The sequence below is a fragment of the Tachypleus tridentatus genome, chromosome 9 (assembly GCF_004210375.1).
Source record: "Tachypleus tridentatus isolate NWPU-2018 chromosome 9, ASM421037v1, whole genome shotgun sequence".
Taxonomy (NCBI): Eukaryota; Metazoa; Arthropoda; class Merostomata; order Xiphosura; family Limulidae; genus Tachypleus; species Tachypleus tridentatus.
The window spans coordinates 4,402,741-4,426,492 of record NC_134833.1 but is presented as its reverse complement, the minus strand read 5'-3'; the positions used below and the strand labels follow the sequence as shown (position 1 = coordinate 4,426,492).

Below are 23,752 nucleotides of genomic sequence, written 5' to 3'. Positions count from 1 at the left end.
ATTAGTAAGTAGTATTAGAAATATAATTTAGTAAGTAGTGTTAGAAATATAATTAGTAACTAGTATTAGAAATATAATTAGTAAGTAGTATTAGAAATATAATTTAGTAAGTAGTATTAGAAATATAATTTAGTAAGTAGTATTAGAAATATAATTAGTAAGTAGTATTAGAAATATAATTTAGTAAGTAGTGTTAGAAATACAATTTATTATATACTATGAGAAATACACTTTCAATTGAGGAAGATATTAACTTATACTACTTATACTAGAATCCCACATTAAGAAGGTGAAGTGGTCAATAATTGCCTTTTTTGTACAGAAAGAATAAGCACAGATGAAGAGTGTACCAAGATAGTGGTACCTATGTAGGGGACCCACACTACATCCATAGCAGATATACTCAGTTCCTGTTTCAAAGGGGGGTGTAGTACATGAGTAGTCATCACTATAAGCCAACCTCAACCAGACGGCTGAGGTGAGGTTCCACTACTTTTGATCTTGGTTCCTACGTCCCATGTTTGTAGCTTAGGCAAGTAGATGACAATATTATATATACATTCTTTTGAGTGGATCCCAACCTTTAGCCATAGAATGGTGCATTACGAGCTACTGTAATCATGACATCAAAGTTAGCAACATCAAATCAGATAAACTTTCTCCACCTGAGGAAGCTTAAGATGCAACATCCCAGCCTTGCAATGAGGTGATTTTGTATGCCTTACTGAATTAAAGGAAACAGAACTCATCCAGTCTGGAATTATGAATGTTCATCCTCACTCCTCAACTGTTTGTGCAAGGTACATTCCACTTGCACCCAGAATTATGGGAAGAACGTGAAACAACTGTACTCAATCAAAGACCCAGCGTGGGATTGCTCCATATTTTGAATTATGAGGAGATAGTTAACCCTTTTTCATGAACAAGATATTTAATCTATACTGATCAAACAGAAGGGTATTGCACACCCTAAACAGATAGTGGATCATTAAATCTGAACTGGTATTATAAGTAGATTCTCATGTAGGCTTGTGACATTCCTACCAACATTTGGGAAAAACATCAAAGAATTTGGATAAGAGGGCCACTTCCAATTTTGCCCTCTTCTACAAGAGAAGATGAATTCACTGGAGGAAAATCCTCTGTCCACAACTCCAGTGATTGGAAAATGGGTGAGATGAGGATTCCTAACTCCATTAGTAAAATATGGGGGATAATGGGCTCTGGAGAGTCCTAAGGAATAGTACTATAGAAACAGTGCAATAGGTGAACAAAGTTGTAGGATTATGGGCTCTGGAGAGTCCTAAGGAATAGTACTATAGAAACAGTGCAATAGGTGAACAAAGTTGTAGGATAATGGGCTCTGGATAGTCCTAAGGAATAGTACTATAGAAACAGTGCAATAGATGAAGAAAGTTTTCTAAATTTCTAAAAGCAAATCAACCCCAATTTATTCAGTCTGATGATTGGAAAGGACTAGCAGGATCCATTCATGCTTTACCCACACGAGTCCATAAATGGCAATTCTTCAACATTGTGCAATAATACCATTTGTCAGCTCCTGTATAGCCTTATGGAACACCTCATTTCTACAAAGCCTGTTGCAGTTGAAACATTGGTTGCTAGTGGAATTGGTTCAATAAAATAACACTTGCTTGAACAACACTCACTGGAGATCTTGTGAAAATAAGGTATAAGACTCTGAAAAGTAGAATGAAAATACTTACCCCTCTATACAATCCAGCAGAAATGGTTAAAATAGCTACAGAGGGGTAGGTGAAAACCTGCAGATGAAGAGACTGTCATATTATGCAAATAATATGATATAAAAGTATTAGGGAGGCCCACATCAAAGTTTGCACAATGACCATCAACAAACAATTGAAGAAGGTTGCTAAGGGCATGGAGATGTGACAAATGTGATCAGACATGACTCATAGAAGATTCCTTGCCTTCAAAGAAAGCCAAGAATAAAAATTTGTTGTTCATCCTCTAAAGGCATTACACAAGCTAACCAAACCTTCAATACCCACTCTGCACATAACCATGATTAAAATTTGATCAGACAAATAGAATTGAAACATAGTGATCAAATGAATCAGAGAAAAGATTCAACCTCTTTTCTGCTGGATAGTGTCTTAAGAAAAAAAAAGTATGAGAAAAAAATTATAGAACAGACTGTAAACAAATAATACAAGTCTCTCCAACTGGTGATGTTACAGCAGCCACAAAAAAATTAATCTACAGGTAAAAGGGATACATGGTATTTAAGAGTCAAATTACAAACCAGTGTTGAAAAAGTGTCTGTACTCTAACCTTAATATACCCATCAGTTAAATCAAATGGTCATTTGGGATCAAGAACCAAAACTGACTTGAGGAGTCTGGAGAATCAAACAATATGATAATTGAATGAATGGTAGTCAACAAGGTCACCTTAAATAGGATAAATGTGTTAAATACAAAACACCTCTATCAAAAAAACGAATTAAGGCATTTCTGCCCAAAATGGGTTCAACTTCTCAATACAATCTTTCCAATATTTGTGTTATTTCCTTTGATAAATATTCATTTCTAACTGAGCAAAAACTGAAGCATGTACATGTTAAACTTAGAAATCAAACCCTAATGCCATGAGAAAGACTACATAACATCTATGCTTGAAGTTTAAGCATCTGGTTAGCTGAGTGTGTACCTAACAGATAATGGCTGCTTTAACAGAGATAGCATAAAAAATGTAGAAGAGGTGGACATTCCAGAAGATACCATGAAAATAGAAACCAGGGTGTAGTAGCTAAACTGGTGCTATCAACTGGGCCTGATAATGGGTTGGAACAAAATAACATATGACATGGAGAGAAAGCTTAGAATTGTAAACTTGTCTTGTCCTAATGAAATGTATCTACTACCAAAGTCCAAAGATGTGTTACTCAAGAACAAAGGGCCAGTAGCTGAGTGATCCTATGAAAAGCCAACACACTAATTACAGTTAGAAAATGAGACCCAATCCAGAAAGATTCTCCAAATACCGAGCAATGTAGTATCTATTCTGTCTGGAGAATCTTTCTGGATAAGTACACTTGATCTGCTATCTAGCAATGTAGTATCTATTCCATCTGGAGAATCTTTCTGGATAAGTACACTTGATCTGCTACCTAGCAATGTAGTATCTATTCTGTCTAGAGAACCTTTCTGGACTAGTACACTTGATCTGCTACCTAGCAATGTAGTATCTATTCCGTCTGGAGAATCTTTCTGGATGAGTACACTTGATCTGCTACCTAGCAATGTAGTATCTATTCCGTCTGGAGAACCTTTCTGGACTAGTACACTTGATCTCCTACCTAGCAATGTAGTATTTATCCTGTCTGGAGAATCTTTCTGGATTAGTACACTTGATCTGCTACCAAGGCATTACCAATGGAACATGGCAAACTAAAAGGGTGGAGCCATGGTTAAGGGTACCAGATGTCCAAAAATTCTTGGAAGTAGCCCACCCCAGAAAATATGACCCAGCAGCAGGACCCTTGGATATAGATAAAATCGAATCTGGAAGCCAAGTTACCAAATGGCTGATGTCTGGTGTCAGGACCCGTGAATAGGGTCAGAACTATTACCTCTTGTAGAAGTCACTGAAATGCAAGCCACCAATGGCAACAGAAATGGAAAAACCAAAAAGAGTGAACGTATCTGCTAACAATGGATCCAGCTCATCATCAATGAAGTCAGTGGCTGAAATTATTCCAATAAACTGAAGTGTGAGAAGAACAAAACATTGGATTTTAGAGTTTATAGACTTAGCAGGAGAGACTGGACTATTCAAATTTATTTTATCCATAGACTTAGCAGGAGATAATGTACATAGATGAAGCAATACACAGATATATATACAGAAAAACAATAGAGACAGAATAATTATATACATACATACATCCATTGTACATAAATGATGCGATACACAGGTATATATACATATATATAGAGAGAAAACAATACAGACAGAATAATCAAATACATACAAACATCCATTGTACATCATCAACCAGACACTTCACATGGAATATCACTACACCCTTGTAGTACATAAACAATATATTAATATATAACATGGACGTAGAACACCCATGCCTTGACTAATTTTTTGTGGCATTAAAACTTCCTTCTTTTAATTCAATACATTATATTTTGTGCATGCTGTATTTGTAGTTATGATGGCTCAATCTCACAACATTAAATTATCAAGTATTTTTGTAGGAGGCATATGCCCAGACTCCTCTATAAATGCCAATCTTTACAAGCATTGTGTGTTACATTGCTTACGTGTGGCAATACTTTGACCACTCAAAAATTACTTCCCACAGCAATGGTTATAGAACATCAACACACATTTGTAGAATATCCACAAACAGAGAAGAAATTCACATAGAATATCACATCTATGTGCACTAATACTTACAGAATATTAGTACACTGTTATAGTATATGTACAATAGTGCATCTCACATAGAATATCAACATCTATGTACACTAATACTTACAGAATATTAGTACACTGTTATAGTATATGCACAATAGTACATCTCACACAGAATATCAACATCTATGTGCACTAACACTCACAGAATATTAGTACACTGTTATAGTATATGTACAATAGTGCGTCTCACATAGAATATCAACATCTATGTGCATTAATACTTGCAGAATATTAGTACACTGTTATAGTATATGCACAATAGTACATCTCACACAGAATATCAACATCTATGTGCACTAATACTTACAGAATATTAGTACACTGTTATAGTTATAGTACATAGAATATCACATGTACAGAAATTAGTACACATCTCACATAGAATATCACATCTATGTGCACTAATACTTACAGAATATTAGTACACTGTTATAGTATATGTACAATAGTACATCTCACATAGAATATCACATCTATGTGCACTAATACTTACAGAATATTAGTACACTGTTATAGTATATCTACAATAGTACATCTCACACAGAATATCAACATCTAAGTGCACTAATACTTGCAGAATATTAGTACACTGTTATAGTATATGTACAATAGTACATCTCACACAGAATATCAACATATATGTGCACTAATACTTACAGAATATTAGTACACTGTTATAGTATATGCACAATAGTGCATCTCACATAGAATATCAACATTATGTACACTAATACTTATGGAATATTAGAACACTGACCTAGTACATGCACAAGCAGATATACAACTCATATAGTCTATCAAATATTTAAAGTGTTCTAATACTTACAGGAAATATCAATATACATAAGGTATTCCCTCACAAAGAGAAAATAAAACACACAGAGAATATCTAAACAAAGACAGTTGTGAAAATACGTGCCCATCAATATTCATACTTCCGTATATTTGTTTGTCTTTGTTTCTCAACAATCATTTCAGTATCTTCATCATCTTCATCTTCTATTGATTCAAATTGCTTGTTTAACTAAAACAATACATTTCTACATTAAAACTTTTGAAAACTTACAAAATGTTTTTATAACTCATGTAACACAAATCTTTTAAAACACTTAAAAATATTTATAAAGGTTCAAAGTTTAAGGATGGTAAATGAAATAAAAAATAAATACAAAAAGTCGAAATCATTCTCAAATATGAATCTAGAAGTTTTATTGTTTGATACATTACTAAAATATAATTTTGTATTCACACAGTGTGATATCATCTTTTAAAAAATTGTAACATCTAACCTACTGAATTGTAACTTTCTCTATTATATTATGTACAATAATAATCAACCACCTAAAGAATATTCAAACTGTTATTAACCATTAGGAAAGGTACATACTGTCATTGAATGTAGTTCACTATCATATTACGTACAATATTAAACAACCATCTACAGAATACTCAAACTGTTAATAACCATTACAAAAGGTACATAACTTTACTGAATGTAGTTCACTATGATACTATGTACAATATTAAACAACCACCTAAAGAATACTCAAACTGTCATTAACCATTAAGAAAGGTACATAATTTCACTTAATGTAGTCACTATGATATTATGTACAATATTAAACAACCATCTAAAGAATATTCAAACTGTTAATAACCATTACAAAAGGTACATAACTTTACTGAATGTACTTCACTATGATACTATGTACAATATTAAACAACCACCTAAAGAATACTCAAACTGTCATTAACCATTAAGAAAGGTACATAATTTCACTGAATGTAGTTCACTAGGATACTATGTACAATATTAAACAACCATCTAAAGAATATTCAAACTGTTGTTAACCATTAAGAAAGGTACATATTTTCACTTAATGTGGTGTATTTTTTCACATAAACGTACACAACTGTATAAAAGAACCAGCAAGTGCTGTATTAAAGCTCCATTTAGGAATATGTTCCAATCTACAAATATATGATTTAATTGTTAGAAAGAAGAGAAAGCACTTGATAAAAACAAGTGAAAAGTAGTGTCTAAAATTCTATATTACTGCAAAAAGAATACTATTTTGCTTTAATAAGGTCCTGGATGTTATAATGTTAAATTTTATTTAAAGTGGCAAATATTATCAAATCATATGTGCAAGAGGAACACACCAGAATTTCATTTATTTTGTACTGATGGTCCTTGAAATCATTAAGATGTTATTATTTTTCATAAACAGATTTTAGTACAAAATGTGTAACTGAAATGAAAGTTTAACTTTACAAATACATCTTAAAGAACTGTTATTTTTCTAAATCTGTTTATTCAGAAACCTTTATTGATAGATATGATCAAAGAAAATACATTCAAATAATGTAATGCAATACTGAGTATCTAACACGAATATTTTTGTTAAATAGTTTAGGTGTCTAAATGCAAATAATTCAGTATTTTTCTAATAGTAAGCAATATAACAACACCGTTAATTACAAAATATTCCACTAAAATGGCATACATTAAAAATAACTAAATAAAACAATACTAAGTCATGAACATGAAATATTTCAACTTTAAAGATAACTAAACAGTGACCTAAACATATATTATTAAAATGTAATGCACCATGCAGGTTAGTTAAAGACAGTAAGAATTTGTTTACTAGTTCAGAGATAGTATCCATCTGTTTACTAGTTCAAAGATAGCACCCATCTCTTCACAAGCTCAAAAACAATACTCATCTGTTTACTATCATCATAATATAATTAAGAAAGGCAATAATGTTTCTGTCATACTTTTGTTTTTAAGTTAGCACAAAGCTACACAATGAGGTGCCTATTCTGTACTCAAAACACATGCATCAAAACCAAGTTTCTGGTGTTGTAAGTGAACAAATTATGTCACATACAAGTGGTGCTTCCTATAATTATTGAAAATAATTTCAAATTAGAGAGTGATAAACATTTACACTGATGACAAATGAGAAGAAACACACAAGAATTTGTTGTCATAGTCAACACTAAATATTGTTAGTGTATAACTTTCTTAAACCAATGAGTAAACAGCTGATAAATCAAGTACTAATAGTGTTACAAAGAATGGAAGGCCAACATAAGTTAAGTAACAACTACTAAATTTATTGTTAGACAAATATATGAAAAACAAATGCTGAGCTTAACATTTAATTCTAACAGAGGAAGAACCAGCAGATAATCACCCTAAGCTTTGTTCATTTTATATTACATGTCTAAGAAATAACCAATAAAAACTCACGATACGAAAGAGTGGTAGTTTGTTATAATAGACCAGAATAAAGATTATAAAAACAAAATTACAAAATCTTCCTACACTAGAATTTTTCATACCCTTAGCTGTTGAAATGGAACAAACTAGGATTACTAAAGTCTGTTTTTTACATAAATAAACCATGTTACTTTATATATATTTCCTTACCTCAGATAACATCTTATATAAAATTACTGCATAAGTAAAGATATTGAAATGTGTTCCTTACACTAAGTAATGTTACTTTATATACATATATATATTTCCATACCTCACGTATGTCATAGAAATCTACACAAGTAAAAACACCGAAGTCTCTTCCTTACATTAGTCACTTTATAAATTATTTCTTACCTCTGGTAATCTGTATTGTAAAACTACACAAGTACTAATACTGAAGTCTCTTCATTACATTAGTTACTTTATAAATGATTTCTTACTTCTGGTAATCTGTAATGTAAAACTACACAAGTACAAACACGGAAGTCTCTTCCTTACATTTGTTACTATATAAATGATTTCTTACTTCTGGTAATCTGTAATGTAAAACCACACAAGTATGAACACTGAAGGATGTTCATTACATTAGTTACTTTTTAAAATGATTCCTTACCTCTGGTAATCTATAATGTAAAACTACACAAGTATGAGCAGTGAAGTCTCTTCCTTACATTAGTTACTTTGTAAATGATTTCTTAGCTGTGGCAATCTGTATTGTAAAACTATACAAGTATGAAAACTGAAGTCCCTTCCTTACAATAATTACTTTATAAATGATTTCTTACCTCTGGTAATCTGTAATGTAAAACCACTTTGGCTGTAGGTCGATGCTCTGGATCTTTCTGTAACAAGTCCTTAACGAGTTGATTGAAGGAATTTGAATAGGCTTCACGAATAGGAGCAAACTGACCCTGCAGAAGAAAAAAAATCGTAAATTGTATGCAAGTTTAACAAAACCAGTATGTTATCTTAATTAGATATTTTAACACAATTATAAGACTTGGGGCTTTGCTATAGCTCCCAGTGCTTGGATAAACTAGTTGATAACATTCTTTAATTTCTATTTTATAAATATTACCAATAATTATTAAAAGAAGAAAATTAATTTATTAAATTCTGATTTCAATACTACATCTCCAATTTAATTATTAAAAAGTACCGAGTAAACCAGGTTTAACATGTTATGATCAGAAACATTAAATATACTGTGAAAGAGAATGAAAAACATAAATGTTGATAAACGTCACTAAAGAAGTTTACGTGCTAAATGTTTCAATTTTAAATAATGTAAACAGAGACAACAGTCTTAACATCATGTTCTATTCATTAATTATCTTGAAATTATAATTAAAGTGGTAGAAATCTATCTCAAATATTAATCAAATACCTAGAGAGTAGAAACATTTACAATATGTTAAATAAATATCTTAAAACCAACAGCAGGGATCATGTTGTTTGAGAATAGTTAAATTAATAAAAGAAACTACAGAAACATTTTTAAGAAAAGAATTTACTATGTAAAACAGCTTATAGATAAAACAAAAACAACAAAATATGCATACCCATAAACATTTACACTTAAATAAATAATAAACTTCTAAAAAATATAATGAATGTTTTTAAAAAAAAATAGATTAATAATAATAAGATTCTGTTAAAATAAAAAGTTAACAAAGTAACAAAACATTCTGTTAAAATAAAAATTAACAAAGCATTCTGCCAAAATAAAAAATTAACAAAATAACAAAACATTCTGCTAAAACAAAAAATTAACAAAGTAAAAAAACATTCTGTTAAAACAAAAAAATTAACAAAGTAAAAAAACATTGTTATAACAAAAAAATTAACAAAATAACAAAACATTCTGTTAAAACAAAAAATTAACAAAGTAACAAAATATTCTGTTAAAATAAAAAATTAACAAAGTAACAAAACATTCTGTTAAAACAAAAAAATTAACAAAGTAACAAAACATTCTGTTAAAACAAAAAATTAACAAAATAACAAAACATTCTGTTAAAACAAAAAATTAACAAAGTAACAAAACATTCTGTTGAAATAAAAAAATTAACAAAGTAACCAAACTTGCTGTTAAAACAAAAAAAATTAACAAAGTAACAAAACATTGTTAAAACAAAAAAATTAACAAAGTAACAAAATATTATGTTAAAATAAAAATATTAACAAAGTAACAAAATATTATGTTAAAATAAAAATATTAACAAAGTAACAAAATAATCTGTTAAAACAAAAAATTAACAAAGTAACAAAATATTCTGTTAAAACAAAAAAATTACAAAGTAACAAAACATTCTGTTAAAACAAAAAATTAACAAAATAACAAAACATTCTGTTGAAATAAAAAAAATTAACAAAGTAACAAAACATTCTATTAAATAAAAAAAATTAACAAAAACATATCATTCTGTTAAAACAAAAATAGCAAAATAACAAAACATTCTGTTAAAATAAAAAAGTAATAAATGAAACAGTTTGCTAAAAAGTCTAAGAATTATTTGTGAAAAACTAAGAAATAAATATTAAAATAATTTGAAAAACAGTAAAATAATCAATTATAATTGTTAATTCCAGGTTGATTTTTAAAAGACTCATATAAGCAAGTTACACTGAAGAAAATGTGTAAAAAATAACATATCAGTGCTATAGGTTTAGTATTTCTTTGTTTGCTTAATTGATATTAAACAACCTCAATTTGTAAAAAAATATAACTCTCTGCATGAGGTTCAAAGTATTTTAAAATATTTACTGTTTAGTTTCCAAGATCGATAACATTCTAATACAATTTACATTTCTTGTTTAATTCCTATTAGATTATTGCTAACATTAATACAATGTAAGCCAGACTTACTGCAATTACATACAAAGGAAAACCTATACATAAATATAAAACTTAAGAAGCAAAAGACTTATAGTGCTGATTTTAGACAGCTGTTAGAACTTTCACAACAACCATTAAGAAAGGTACATACTTTTACTGAATGTAGTTCACTATGATATTATGTACAATATTAAACAACCTTCTAAAGAATACTAAACTGTTATTAACCATTAAGAAAGGTACATATTTTTATTGAATGTAGTTTACTATGATATTATGTACAATATCAAACAACCACCTAAAGAATACTAAACTGTTATTAACCATTAAGAAAGGTACATACTTTTACTGAATGTAGTTCACTATGATATTATGTACAATATTTAACAACCTTCTAAAGAATACTAAACTGTTATTAAACATTAAGAAAGGTACATACTTTTACTGAATGTAGTTCACTATGATATTATGTACAACATCAAACAACCACCTAAAGAATACTCAAACTGTTATTAACCATTATTGAGGGTATGTACCTTCACAACAAGAAACAGGTAGATAATTACCTCCCAGATACTGTGATGGTGGAAGTTCATTAAATAAAAGCGCTTAAATCATATTCTTAAATTCTATTTCATGAGACTAAAAGGAAAGTTATCAAGGCACACAGCTAGGGTTAGCTATATATCTGTGAAAAGTCTCCATTTAGTTACTCAACTGCTCACACAAAAGACTAAAACATATATGCCCACCTTCACTATTTTACTCACTAAAGCTGGCAAGTTGGAACCTTCAAATGCTTTATGAAGACAAGCCATCTCATAAAGGATGCAGCCCAAAGCCCAAATGTCAGATTTCTCATTGTAAGGCTTTCCTTGACACTGCAGAACAACTTTATTATCATGTCAAGTTCAAATACAAAACTAGAAGATCAAACACTATTACCTTTAATAAAATAAATCAGACATATACTACAGTAAGGTTAAACTATCATTAACCATCTGATAGTGAAATATTACTATTCATAAAACCAAAATGTAAATGCTCACAAAATAAGCATCTTGAAACTTGAGCACTTTCAGAAACTAAATTCTGTATAAGGAAAAGTTATATCTGGAAAACACTTGATGTTTTACATTCATTATTTGCATCACAACATTACACATAATTTTCTGACTGAAAATACAAGTACAGTAATAGGTTATAGTAAAGTGGAGTTTGTTATTTTTGCATTTTACAAAAATATAAATTAAAATTAAATAAAAACTTTAATAATATTAGATTAAAATAATAAGTTAAAGAGACACCAAACAAACAGAAAGATGACAAAAAACAAAACATACAGGTTTCATAACTTTCAATTTAGGGAACTTTCTTAAAAAAGAAAGATAAAACCACATTCTGTTGTGAAACACTGTTTGTAAATACATTAGTAACTCTCCTGTTGTTTTAGAATTTTAATTTATTTAAAGCTGAACAGAAAGTTCATCCTACATGTTTAGTCAGATTCAGCTTTACTGATACTAATTAGTAGACTTCTTTTGATATTTTATCCAACTGGGTTGTAGTCACCATTTCCAGGTACACATTGTAATAAAATGTTATTGTACTGACTAAGACAATGTAGTTTTAGACCTAACCTTTATAAATATTCTTAGTTGAGATCAACTTATATCTATTACAAATTTAAAAAAAAATAAAATTCACTATTTACATGTGAGTTCTAAATACAATAATCTTGAAAATAATACTCAGTAAATAAGGATTTTATTTACCATATGTTTTCTGTCATACTTGATAAACATGGAAATTTCCTGCTCTTTTAAAAGTATATAATTTAATACAAAAACATTTTTAGAAATGAAAAGAATGTCTAAAGACACAGCAAAATATTTAAGTACTTTGTTTGTTCTTAAATCTTTCCACTACATTCTGTTGTTGTTCCCCGAAGCAGCTTTAACTAATACATTCCGTTGTTGTTCCCTGTAGCAGCTATAACTAATACATTCTGTTGTTGTTCCCCGAAGCAGCTTTAACTAATACATTCCGTTGTTGTTCTCTGTAGCAGCTTTAACTAATACATTCTGTTGTTGTTCCCTGTAGCAGCTATAACTAATACATTCTGTTGTTGTTCCCTGTAGCAGCTATAACTAATACATTCTGTTGTTGTTCCCTGTAGCAGCTATAACTAATACATTCTGTTGTTGTTCCCTGTAGCAGCTATAACTAATACATTCTGTTGTTGTTCCCTGTAGCAGCTATAACAAATATATATTGTGTTGTTGTTCCCTGTAGCACTTATAATTAATCACTTTCACATGAAATTATGTTATTTTATTCATTTTATATTTAATTAAACAGCTTATAGCCTGCTCTATCCAATGGTATTTGCACTTTGTCCAGACTATATGAAGTAAAATCATAGACTGTCAATCAGAGAAGGAAAATCATGAGAGAAAAAACACTCGGCTAACTGTACTGTCAAAGAATGACAGTTTTTACAAATCAAAAGTACACTCTTCACTGGTGAAACTCCTCAAAACTTAACAGAAATCTAAGTTTGAGCATCTTAAACTTTTTATGTGTAAATTATACTGAAAAAATGTACGAAATGAAGAGAAATTAATTTCAGTTAAGAAGAACTGTTGAAATAGAGTTAGAATAATTACTTTTACTTGAGCATTAAAAACTAGGCACTCAGCAGAGGTTTGACAAGATTAAATAGTTGTTTAACAGTTATGAAGCTTTACAAAGAACTACAAATAATGGAACAACTTTCTACACAGAACCATTCCACTTTATAAAGTTACTCATTGACACAGTGTCTTAACAAAGAACATTTTACATTTCACAATCTATACACTTAGCATAGTTGCCGTATTACATTGAAGAAGCTAATTCAGCTGTCTCACCTTCTCAGTATTTATCCTTCCCTTTTAATACATAGTTTAGTAATTTTTTCTTACAATTAGCCAATCAAACACACCTGTGGGAAAACATTTGCTTGAGAAATGTTGCATTTGACACACCTGCTTAAACAAGCTTGACTACAGTGAATATTTACTTGAATTTCAAGCTACAAACTTGTGGAAATGTCTGAAATATTAGTTGTGAATGAGTCAAGCTACAAATTTATGGATATATATGTTGTGAAATATTGGTTGTGAATGAGTCAAGCTACAAACTTGTGGATATGTTGTCAAATATTAGATGTGAATGAGTCTAGCTATAATCTTGTGAATATATATGTTGTGAAATATTGGTTGTGAATGAGTCAAGCTACAAACTTGTGGATATGTTGTCAAATATTAGATGTAAATGAGTCTAGCTATATTCTTGTGAATATATATGTTGTGAAATATTAGTTGTGAATAAGTCAAGCTACAAACTTGTGGATACGTTGTGAAATATTAGTTATGAATGAGTCAAGCTATAAACTTGAGGATATGTTGTGAAATATTAGTTGTGAATGAGTCTAGCTATAATCTTGTGGATATATCTGTAGTGAAATATTAGTTGTGAATGAGTCAAGCTATAATCTTGTGGATATATCTGTAGTGAAATATTAGTTGTGAATGAGTCTAGCTATAATCTTGTGGATATATCTGTAGTGAAATATTAGTTGTGAATGAGTCAAGCTATAAACTTGAGGATATGTTGTGAAATATTAGTTGTGAATGAGTCAAGCTACAAATATGTGGATATGTTGTGAATGAGTCAAGCTATAAACTTGTGGATATATCTGTAGTGAAATATTAGTTGTGAACGAGTCAAGCTATAAACTTGAGGATATGTTGTGAAATATTAGTTGTGAATGAGTCTAGCTATAATCTTGTGGATATATCTGTAGTGAAATATTAGTTGTGAATGAGTCTAGCTACAAATATGTGGATATGTTGTGAATGAGTCAAGCTATAAACTTGTGGATATGTTGCCAAATATTAGTTGTGAATAAGTAAAGGTATACACTTGTGGATACGTTGTGAAATAGTTGTGAATAATTCAAGCTATCAACCTTTGGATATGTTGAGAAATATTAGTTGCAAATGCTAAAAAAATAAACGAATGTTGAACTCACTTGTCAAGAAGAACTCACATTATAAAAAATATTGTCTGCATATCAGTGAGAAGTGAGATTCTCACATATAGTGATTTTAAGTAGACAGTTGTGTAAGTCTAAACAAATGTGTTCACACATATGAATGTATCAAGAATTGTAATCCAGTCAAAAAACACAGATGAGACAGGGTGAGAAACTGTATACACAGGTAACCTCTTCACGTCATTTAAGTTTGGATGAATTATGCTGCAAATCATTTAAAAACCAATATCTCTGGACCAAAAGCATGGCTGTCCCCAGGGTATTCTGACCTTAAGGTTACTCCAGAGGATTTCAGGTTTTTCAGTTCTCCCTGTTCTTCAGCTAAATTCTTGATATATTCAAGAACACAGAATTGCAATTTATATATATATGCAAGACTTGCATTACATAATTTCATGTATGTTCTAATTGTTACTTTCTCTTAACTGTTAACATTGCCTTGAGGAACCAATGTGTATAATGTAAAAGTTGTTAAAGTGAACTATGTAATGTAGATAAGATGTAAAAGTTACAAACATTATAAAACTAAGAAACGTTAAAAAATGTTGACGATAGTATAATTCTTCATATTAATGCATAAAGTACATAAATGTTAAATCGTGAATTGGCCTCAGTGCTATTTATATTTTGCTTTAAATATAAATTTCCTTTAGTTGGTTTACTTGTGTACTCACTTGCAACTGCCTAACAAAGATTCTAAATAAATCTATTGTAACTGATGTCTCATCGCCCCAAATTATGCTTGCTTATTCCCATAATAGAGCAACCTGTCACACCAGCAAAAAAACAAAAATATTTAGTTAATTAACTAAAGATACTTGCCATCTCAGGACTGATATAGTATGGTGTCCCAAGTAATGTGTAAGCTTTTCCTTTTCTTGTTGTCAACATTTTTGATATTCCAAAATCTCCAACTTTCACAAGCCCATCTTTTGTCAAAAATATATTAGATGTTTTGATATCTCTGTGAGAAAACACAGAAAAACTTTTCACAGTAAAAATAAAACTGGATTAATTGAAATTACTAAATGACAACTCAAAATAATAACTTCCTTCTACTCTACACAAATAATAACTTCCTTCTACACTACACATTAACTCTACACAAATAATAACTTCCTTCTACACTACACATTAACTTTATACAGTGATATCTTTCAAAGCATATTAATGTTAAATACTTGTTTAAAACAAGAGTTTGTTATGCATATTTCATAAAAATATATATTTTACTGTTTGTCATGCACATTTCATAATAATCTATATTTTACTGTTTGTTATGCACATTTCATAAGAATCTATATTTTACTGCTTGTCATGTACATTTTATAAGAATCTCTAGTTTACTGTTTGTCATGCACATTTCATAATATCTATATTTTACTGATTTTTAAGCAAATTTCATAAGAATTTATATTTTACTGTTTGTCATCCACATAAGGATACATATTTTATTTAAAAACTAATGTTACTAATATTACAAAAGCATAAATATTTCAGGGCATACAATTTTTTTTCAAAAATTTGAAGACCATTAGATCAGTTTGAGATAAAAATAAATTATATTGTTGGTGTCAACATAAGATTTGATACCTGAATGTTTGTTGTGACTTTTTTAAGAAAATAAAATATTCATTTCAAACTTCAAAATAAAAAGATAAAACATTTATTTTCAAAGAACATTTTATGAGGGAGTTAATGGTTCATTTTGGTATATTTAATGAACTTTATTACATGTAATTATTTGAAGACAAGGTCAAAAGTTCCAACAAATAAGAAATAAATACCACAAAAATGTAATTCCACATTTTCACAAATAAATCTTGTTGCAATTCAACTTTTTCCCAGAAGCCTGGCCCCGCATGGCCAGGTAGTTAAAGCACTTGACTTGTAATCTCATGGTTGCAGGTTCGAGTCCCTGTCATACCAAACATACTCACACGTTCAGCAATGGGGGTGTTATAATGTGACAGTCAATCCCACTATTCGTTGGTAAAAGAGTAGCCCAAGAGTTGGGCTAAATTAGGTACGGCTAGCTCAGATAGCCCTGGAATAGCTTTGCTCGAAATTCAAACCAAACCAAGCCCTAGAAGCTACATTGCTCAAGAACCACCAACTATTTTCTAGTTGTAAGAGAATTAATGACACTTGTGTCAATACAAGAGACAAGACGATTTTACAGTTCCTCAACTTTTATCATTATTTTCATTACTTTTATATCAAACAAACATGTCAATGATGTTTGTTTAGATAACTTTCTATTCATCTACAGTTCTCTCTAATATCTAAAGTACCTTTTGTTCCTTCTCAATAATTGTCACTCCAGAAAAAATTCATAAAATTTCCACAAGATGTAAAGATGCTTTAAAGAAGAAAGTAAATTCACTGTCCTACTGTGCATGGCTTCTCACATACCAATATTAACAATGTTTTCTGATGCAAACTAAAGTTATCTTCAACGTACACACCATCAAATCTCCAGACTATAATATTTTTCTTTCAGTTAAAATACATAAACGTGTTTCTATACCTATGAAGAATGTTGTGTTCATGCAAGTGATGTATTGCTGAAACTATCTGATGAAAGAGAAAAACAATTTCTCTTTCTTCAATCCTAGTCTTCTGAGAAGAAAGATATTGTGCAAGATTCCTGGAAAAAATTGATTAAAATAGAAAATATTATTCAAAGAATAAATATGCTCACTTCAATTATATTAGCATATGTTAAATAGCATATTTTTAATACTTAATACGACTTGGAATCGATTATAAAATAAAATATATTTGAAAGATTCATTGAGCTTTTCAATAAATCCCTTCAAAAAGTTGTTTATTCATGGATTGAAATACATTTTCAATGTCAGTTAACTCAATTCATTCATATGTCAAGGTACTTCCACAATATCACTTAATTCAACTTTCTACCACATCACAAATAATATTATATTTGCCCACTTATAGGATAATCTCAATCACCATTTTCAGAAATCATGGGAAAGAAAATCAAACAATTGGGTGTTATAGCATCACCTTTCACATCCACAAAATCCAATACACTAACAAACAGTCTGCAGATGGATTAGTTCCACAATCAACAACTAAACAGTCTACAGAAAGATTAGTTGCAAGAATTAGATTCACAAAGTGAATACTATAACTAAACAGTCTGCAGGTAAATTAACTGCAAAAATTAGATTCTCAAAGTGAATACTATACATAACTAAACAGTTTGCAGGTAGATTAGCTGCAAGATTTGGATTCACAAAGTCAATAATATAACTAAACAGTCTTCAGGAGATTAGCTGCAAGAATTAGATTCACAAAGTCAATACTATAACTAAACAGTCTGCAGGTAGATTAGCTGCAAGTATTAGATTCACAAAGTAAATACTATACATAACTAAACAGTTTGCAGGTAGATTAGCTGCAAGATTTGGATTCACAAAGTCAATAATATAACTAAACAGTCTTAAGGAGATTAGCTGCAAGAATTAGATTCACAAAGTCAATACTATAACTAAACAGTCTACAGGTGGATTAGAGGCAAGAATTAGATTCATAAAGTCAATAATATAACTAAACAGTCTACAGGTAGATTAGCTTTAAGGATTAGATTCACAAAGTCAATACTATATATAACTAAACAGTCTGCAGGTATATTAGCTGCAAGAATTAAATTCACAAAGTAAATACTCTAACTAAACAGGCTGCAGGTAGATTAGGTGCAAGAATTAGATTCACAAAGTCAATACTATAACTAAACAGTCTACAGGTAGATTGGCTGCAAGAATTAGATTCACAAAGTCAATACTATAACTAAACAGTCTACAGGTTGATTAGCTGCAAGAATTAGATTCACAAAGTCAATACTATATATAACTAAACAGTCTACAGGTAGATTAGCTGCAAGAATTAGATTCACAAAGTCAATAATATAACTAAACAGTCTGCAGATAGATTAACTGCAAGAATTAGATTCACAAAGTCAATACTATATATAACTAAACAGTTCGCAGGTAGATTAGCTGCAAGAATTAGATTCACAAAGTCAATACTATAACTAAACAGTCTACAGGTAGATTAGCTGCAAGAATTAGATTCACAAAGTCACTACTATAACTAAACAGTCTGCAGGTAGATTAGCTGCAAGAACTAGATTCTCAAAGTCAATACTATATATAACTAAACAGTCTGCAGGTAGATTAGCTGCAAGAATTGGATTCACAAAGTCAATAATATAACTAAACAGTCTGCAGATAGATTAGCTGCAAGAATTAGATTCACAAAGTCAATACTATAACTAAACTGTCTGCAGGTAGATTAGCTGAAGAATTAGATTCACAAAGTCAATACTATATATAGCTAAACAGTCTACAGGTAGATTAGCTGCAAGAATTGGATTCACAAAGTCAATAATATAACTAAACAGTCTGCAGATAGATTAGCTGCAAGAATTAGATTCACAAAGTCAATACTATAACTAAACTGTCTGCAGGTAGATAAGCTGAAGAATTAGATTCACAAAGTCAATGCTATAACTAAACAGTCCACAGGTAAATTAGCTGCAAAAATTAGATTCACAAAGTCAATAATGCTATAACTAAACAGTCCACAGGTAAATTAGCTGCAAAAATTAGATTCACAAAGTCAATACTATATATAACTAAACAGTCTACAAGTATATTAGCTGCAAGAATTAAATTCACAATATCAATATTCTAACTAAACAGTCTGCAGGTAGATCAGCTGCAACATTAAATTTAAAAGTAAATACTATATATAGCTAAACAGTCTACAGATGGAGTAACTACAAGAATTAGATTCACAAAGTTTATACTATAACTAAACAGTCTATAGGTAGATTAGCTGCAAGAATTAGATTCACAAAGTTTATACTATAACTAAACAGTCTAAAGGTAGATTAGCTGCAAGAATTGGATTCACAAAGTCAATAATATAACTAAACAGTCTGCAGATAGATTAGCTGCAAGATTTGGATTCACAAAGTCAATAATATAACTAAACAGTCTTCAGGAGATTAGCTGCAAGAATTAGATTCACAAAGTCAATGCTATAACTAAACAGTCCACAGGTAGATTAGCTGCAAAAATTAGATTCACAAAGTCAATACTATATATAACTAAACAGTCTACAAGTATATTAGCTGCAAGAATTAAATTCACAATATCAATATTCTAACTAAACAGTCTGCAGGTAGATCAGCTGCAACATTAAATTTAAAAGTAAATACTATATATAGCTAAACAGTCTACAGATGGAGTAACTACAAGAATTAGATTCACAAAGTTTATACTATAACTAAACAGTCTATAGGTAGATTAGCTGCAAGAATTAGATTCACAAAGTTTATACTATAACTAAACAGTCTATAGGTAGATTAGCTGCAAGAATTTGATTCACAAAGTCAATAATATAACTAAACAGTCTGCAGATAGATTAGCTGCAAGATTTGGATTCACAAAGTCAATAATATAACTAAACAGTCTTCAGGAGATTAGCTGCAAGAATTAGATTCACAAAGTCAATACTATAACTAAACAGTCTGCAGGTAGATTAGCTGCAAGTATTAGATTCACAAAGTAAATACTATACATAACTAAACAGTTTGCAGGTAGATTAGCTGCAAGATTTGGATTCACAAAGTCAATAATATAACTAAACAGTCTTAAGGAGATTAGCTGCAAGAATTAGATTCACAAAGTCAATACTATAACTAAACAGTCTACAGGTGGATTAGATGCAAGAATTAGATTCATAAAGTCAATAATATAACTAAACAGTCTACAGGTAGATTAGCTTTAAGGATTAGATTCACAAAGTCAATACTATATATAACTAAACAGTATGCAGGTATAAGGCTGCAAGAATTAAATTCACAAAGTAAATATTCTAACTAAACAGTCTGCAGGTAGATTAGGTGCAAGAATTAGATTCACAAAGTCAATACTATAACTAAACAGTCTACAGGTAGATTGGCTGCAAGAATTAGATTCACAAAGTCAATACTATAACTAAACAGTCTACAGGTTGATTAGCTGCAAGAATTAGATTCACAAAGTCAATACTATATATAACTAAACAGTCTACAGGTAGATTAGCTGCAAGAATTAGATTCACAAAGTCAATAATATAACTAAACAGTCTGCAGATAGATTAACTGCAAGAATTAGATTCACAAAGTCAATACTATATATAACTAAACAGTTCGCAGGTAGATTAGCTGCAAGAATTAGATTCACAAAGTCAATACTATAACTAAACAGTCTACAGGTAGATTAGCTGCAAGAATTAGATTCACAAAGTCACTACTATAACTAAACAGTCTGCAGGTAGATTAGCTGCAAGAATTAGATTCTCAAAGTCAATACTATAACTAAACTGTCTGCAGGTAGATTAGCTGAAGAATTAGATTCACAAAGTCAATACTATATATAGCTAAACAGTCTACAGGTCGATTAACTGCAAGAATTAGATTCACAAAGTCAATGCTATAACTAAACAGTCCACAGGTAGATTAGCTGCAAAAATTAGATTCACAAAGTCAATACTATATATAACTAAACAGTCTACAAGTATATTAGCTGCAAGAATTAAATTCACAATATCAATATTCTAACTAAACAGTCTGCAGGTAGATCAGCTGCAACATTAAATTTAAAAATAAATACTATATATAGCTAAACAGTCTACAGATGGAGTAACTACAAGAATTAGATTCACAAAGTTTATACTATAACTAAACAGTCTATAGGTAGATTAGCTGCAAGAATTAGATTCACAAAGTTTATACTATAACTAAACAGTCTATAGGTAGATTAGCTGCAAGAATTGGATTCACAAAGTCAATAATATAACTAAACAGTCTGCAGATAGATTAGCTGCAAGAATTAGATTCACAAAGTCAATAATATAACTAAACAGTCTGCAGATAGATTAGCTGCAAGATTTGGATTCACAAAGTCAATAATATAACTAAACAGTCTTCAGGAGATTAGCTGCAAGAATTAGATTCACAAAGTCAATACTATAACTAAACAGTCTGCAGGTAGATTAGCTGCAAGTATTAGATTCACAAAGTAAATACTATACATAACTAAACAGTTTGCAGGTAGATTAGCTGCAAGATTTGGATTCACAAAGTCAATAATATAACTAAACAGTCTTAAGGAGATTAGCTGCAAGAATTAGATTCACAAAGTCAATACTATAACTAAACAGTCTACAGGTGGATTAGATGCAAGAATTAGATTCATAAAGTCAATAATATAACTAAACAGTCTACAGGTAGATTAGCTTTAAGGATTAGATTCACAAAGTCAATACTATATATAACTAAACAGTCTGCAGGTATATTAGCTGCAAGAATTAAATTCACAAAGTAAATATTCTAACTAAACAGTCTGCAGGTAGATTAGGTGCAAGAATTAGATTCACAAAGTCAATACTATAAGTAAACAGTCTACAGGTAGATTGGCTGCAAGAATTAGATTCACAAAGTCAATACTATAAATAAACAGTCTACAGGTTGATTAGCTGCAAGAATTAGATTCACAAAGTCAATACTATATATAACTAAACAGTCTACAGGTAGATTAGCTGCAAGAATTAGATTCACAAAGTCAATAATATAACTAAACAGTCTGCAGATAGATTAACTGCAAGAATTAGATTCACAAAGTCAATACTATATATAACTAAACAGTTCGCAGGTAGATTAGCTGCAAGAATTAGATTCACAAAGTCACTACTATAACTAAACAGTCTGCAGGTAGATTAGCTGCAAGAATTAGATTCTCAAAGTCAATACTATATATAACTAAACAGTCTGCAGGTAGATTAGCTGCAAGAATTGGATTCACAAAGTCAATAATGTAACTAAACAGTCTGCAGATAGATTAGCTGCAAGAATTAGATTCACAAAGTCAATACTATAACTAAACTGTCTGCAGGTAGATTAGCTGAAGAATTAGATTCACAAAGTCAATACTATATATAGCTAAACAGTCTACAGGTCGATTAACTGCAAGAATTAGATTCACAAAGTCAATGCTATAACTAAACAGTCCACAGGTAGATTAGCTGCAAAAATTAGATTCACAAAGTCAATACTATATATAACTAAACAGTCTACAAGTATATTAGCTGCAAGAATTAAATTCACAATATCAATATTCTAACTAAACAGTCTGCAGGTAGATCAGCTGCAACATTAAATTTAAAAGTAAATACTATATATAACTAAACAGTCTACAGGTAGATTAGCTGCAAGAATTAGATTCACAAAGTCAATAATATAACTAAACAGTCTGCAGATAGATTAACTGCAAGAATTAGATTCACAAAGTCAATACTATATATAACTAAACAGTTCGCAGGTAGATTAGCTGCAAGAATTAGATTCACAAAGTCAATACTATAACTAAACAGTCTACAGGTAGATTAGCTGCAAGAATTAGATTCACAAAGTCACTACTATAACTAAACAGTCTGCAGGTAGATTAGCTGCAAGAATTAGATTCTCAAAGTCAATACTATAACTAAACTGTCTGCAGGTAGATTAGCTGAAGAATTAGATTCACAAAGTCAATACTATATATAGCTAAACAGTCTACAGGTCGATTAACTGCAAGAATTAGATTCACAAAGTCAATGCTATAACTAAACAGTCCACAGGTAGATTAGCTGCAAAAATTAGATTCACAAAGTCAATACTATATATAACTAAACAGTCTACAAGTATATTAGCTGCAAGAATTAAATTCACAATATCAATATTCTAACTAAACAGTCTGCAGGTAGATCAGCTGCAACATTAAATTTAAAAGTAAATACTATATATAGCTAAACAGTCTACAGATGGAGTAACTACAAGAATTAGATTCACAAAGTTTATACTATAACTAAACAGTCTATAGGTAGATTAGCTGCAAGAATTAGATTCACAAAGTTTATACTATAACTAAACAGTCTATAGGTAGATTAGCTGCAAGATTTGGATTCACAAAGTCAATAATATAACTAAACAGTCTTAAGGAGATTA

At 30.2% G+C, this 23,752-nt stretch overlaps 1 protein-coding gene across 4 annotated transcripts in view; it reads right to left on the bottom strand.

Annotated features, from left to right (window-relative positions):
* LOC143224689 (serine/threonine-protein kinase Nek8-like) overlaps nt 1-23,752 on the bottom strand; it is a 77,747-nt gene that overhangs the window by 3,008 nt on the left and 50,987 nt on the right. For 3 of the 4 annotated variants that reach the window (XM_076452872.1, XM_076452873.1, XM_076452876.1), the window contains 5 exons: nt 17,222-17,341; nt 15,514-15,655; nt 11,342-11,470; nt 8,536-8,661; nt 5,412-5,500 (listed from right to left, as the gene is read on the bottom strand). In XM_076452872.1, the coding sequence (XP_076308987.1) occupies nt 5,412-5,500; nt 8,536-8,661; nt 11,342-11,470; nt 15,514-15,655; nt 17,222-17,341 (606 nt within the window). The remainder of the gene's footprint in view (nt 1-5,411; nt 5,501-8,535; nt 8,662-11,341; nt 11,471-15,513; nt 15,656-17,221; nt 17,342-23,752) is intronic. The other variant, XM_076452874.1, reaches the window with a different exon arrangement.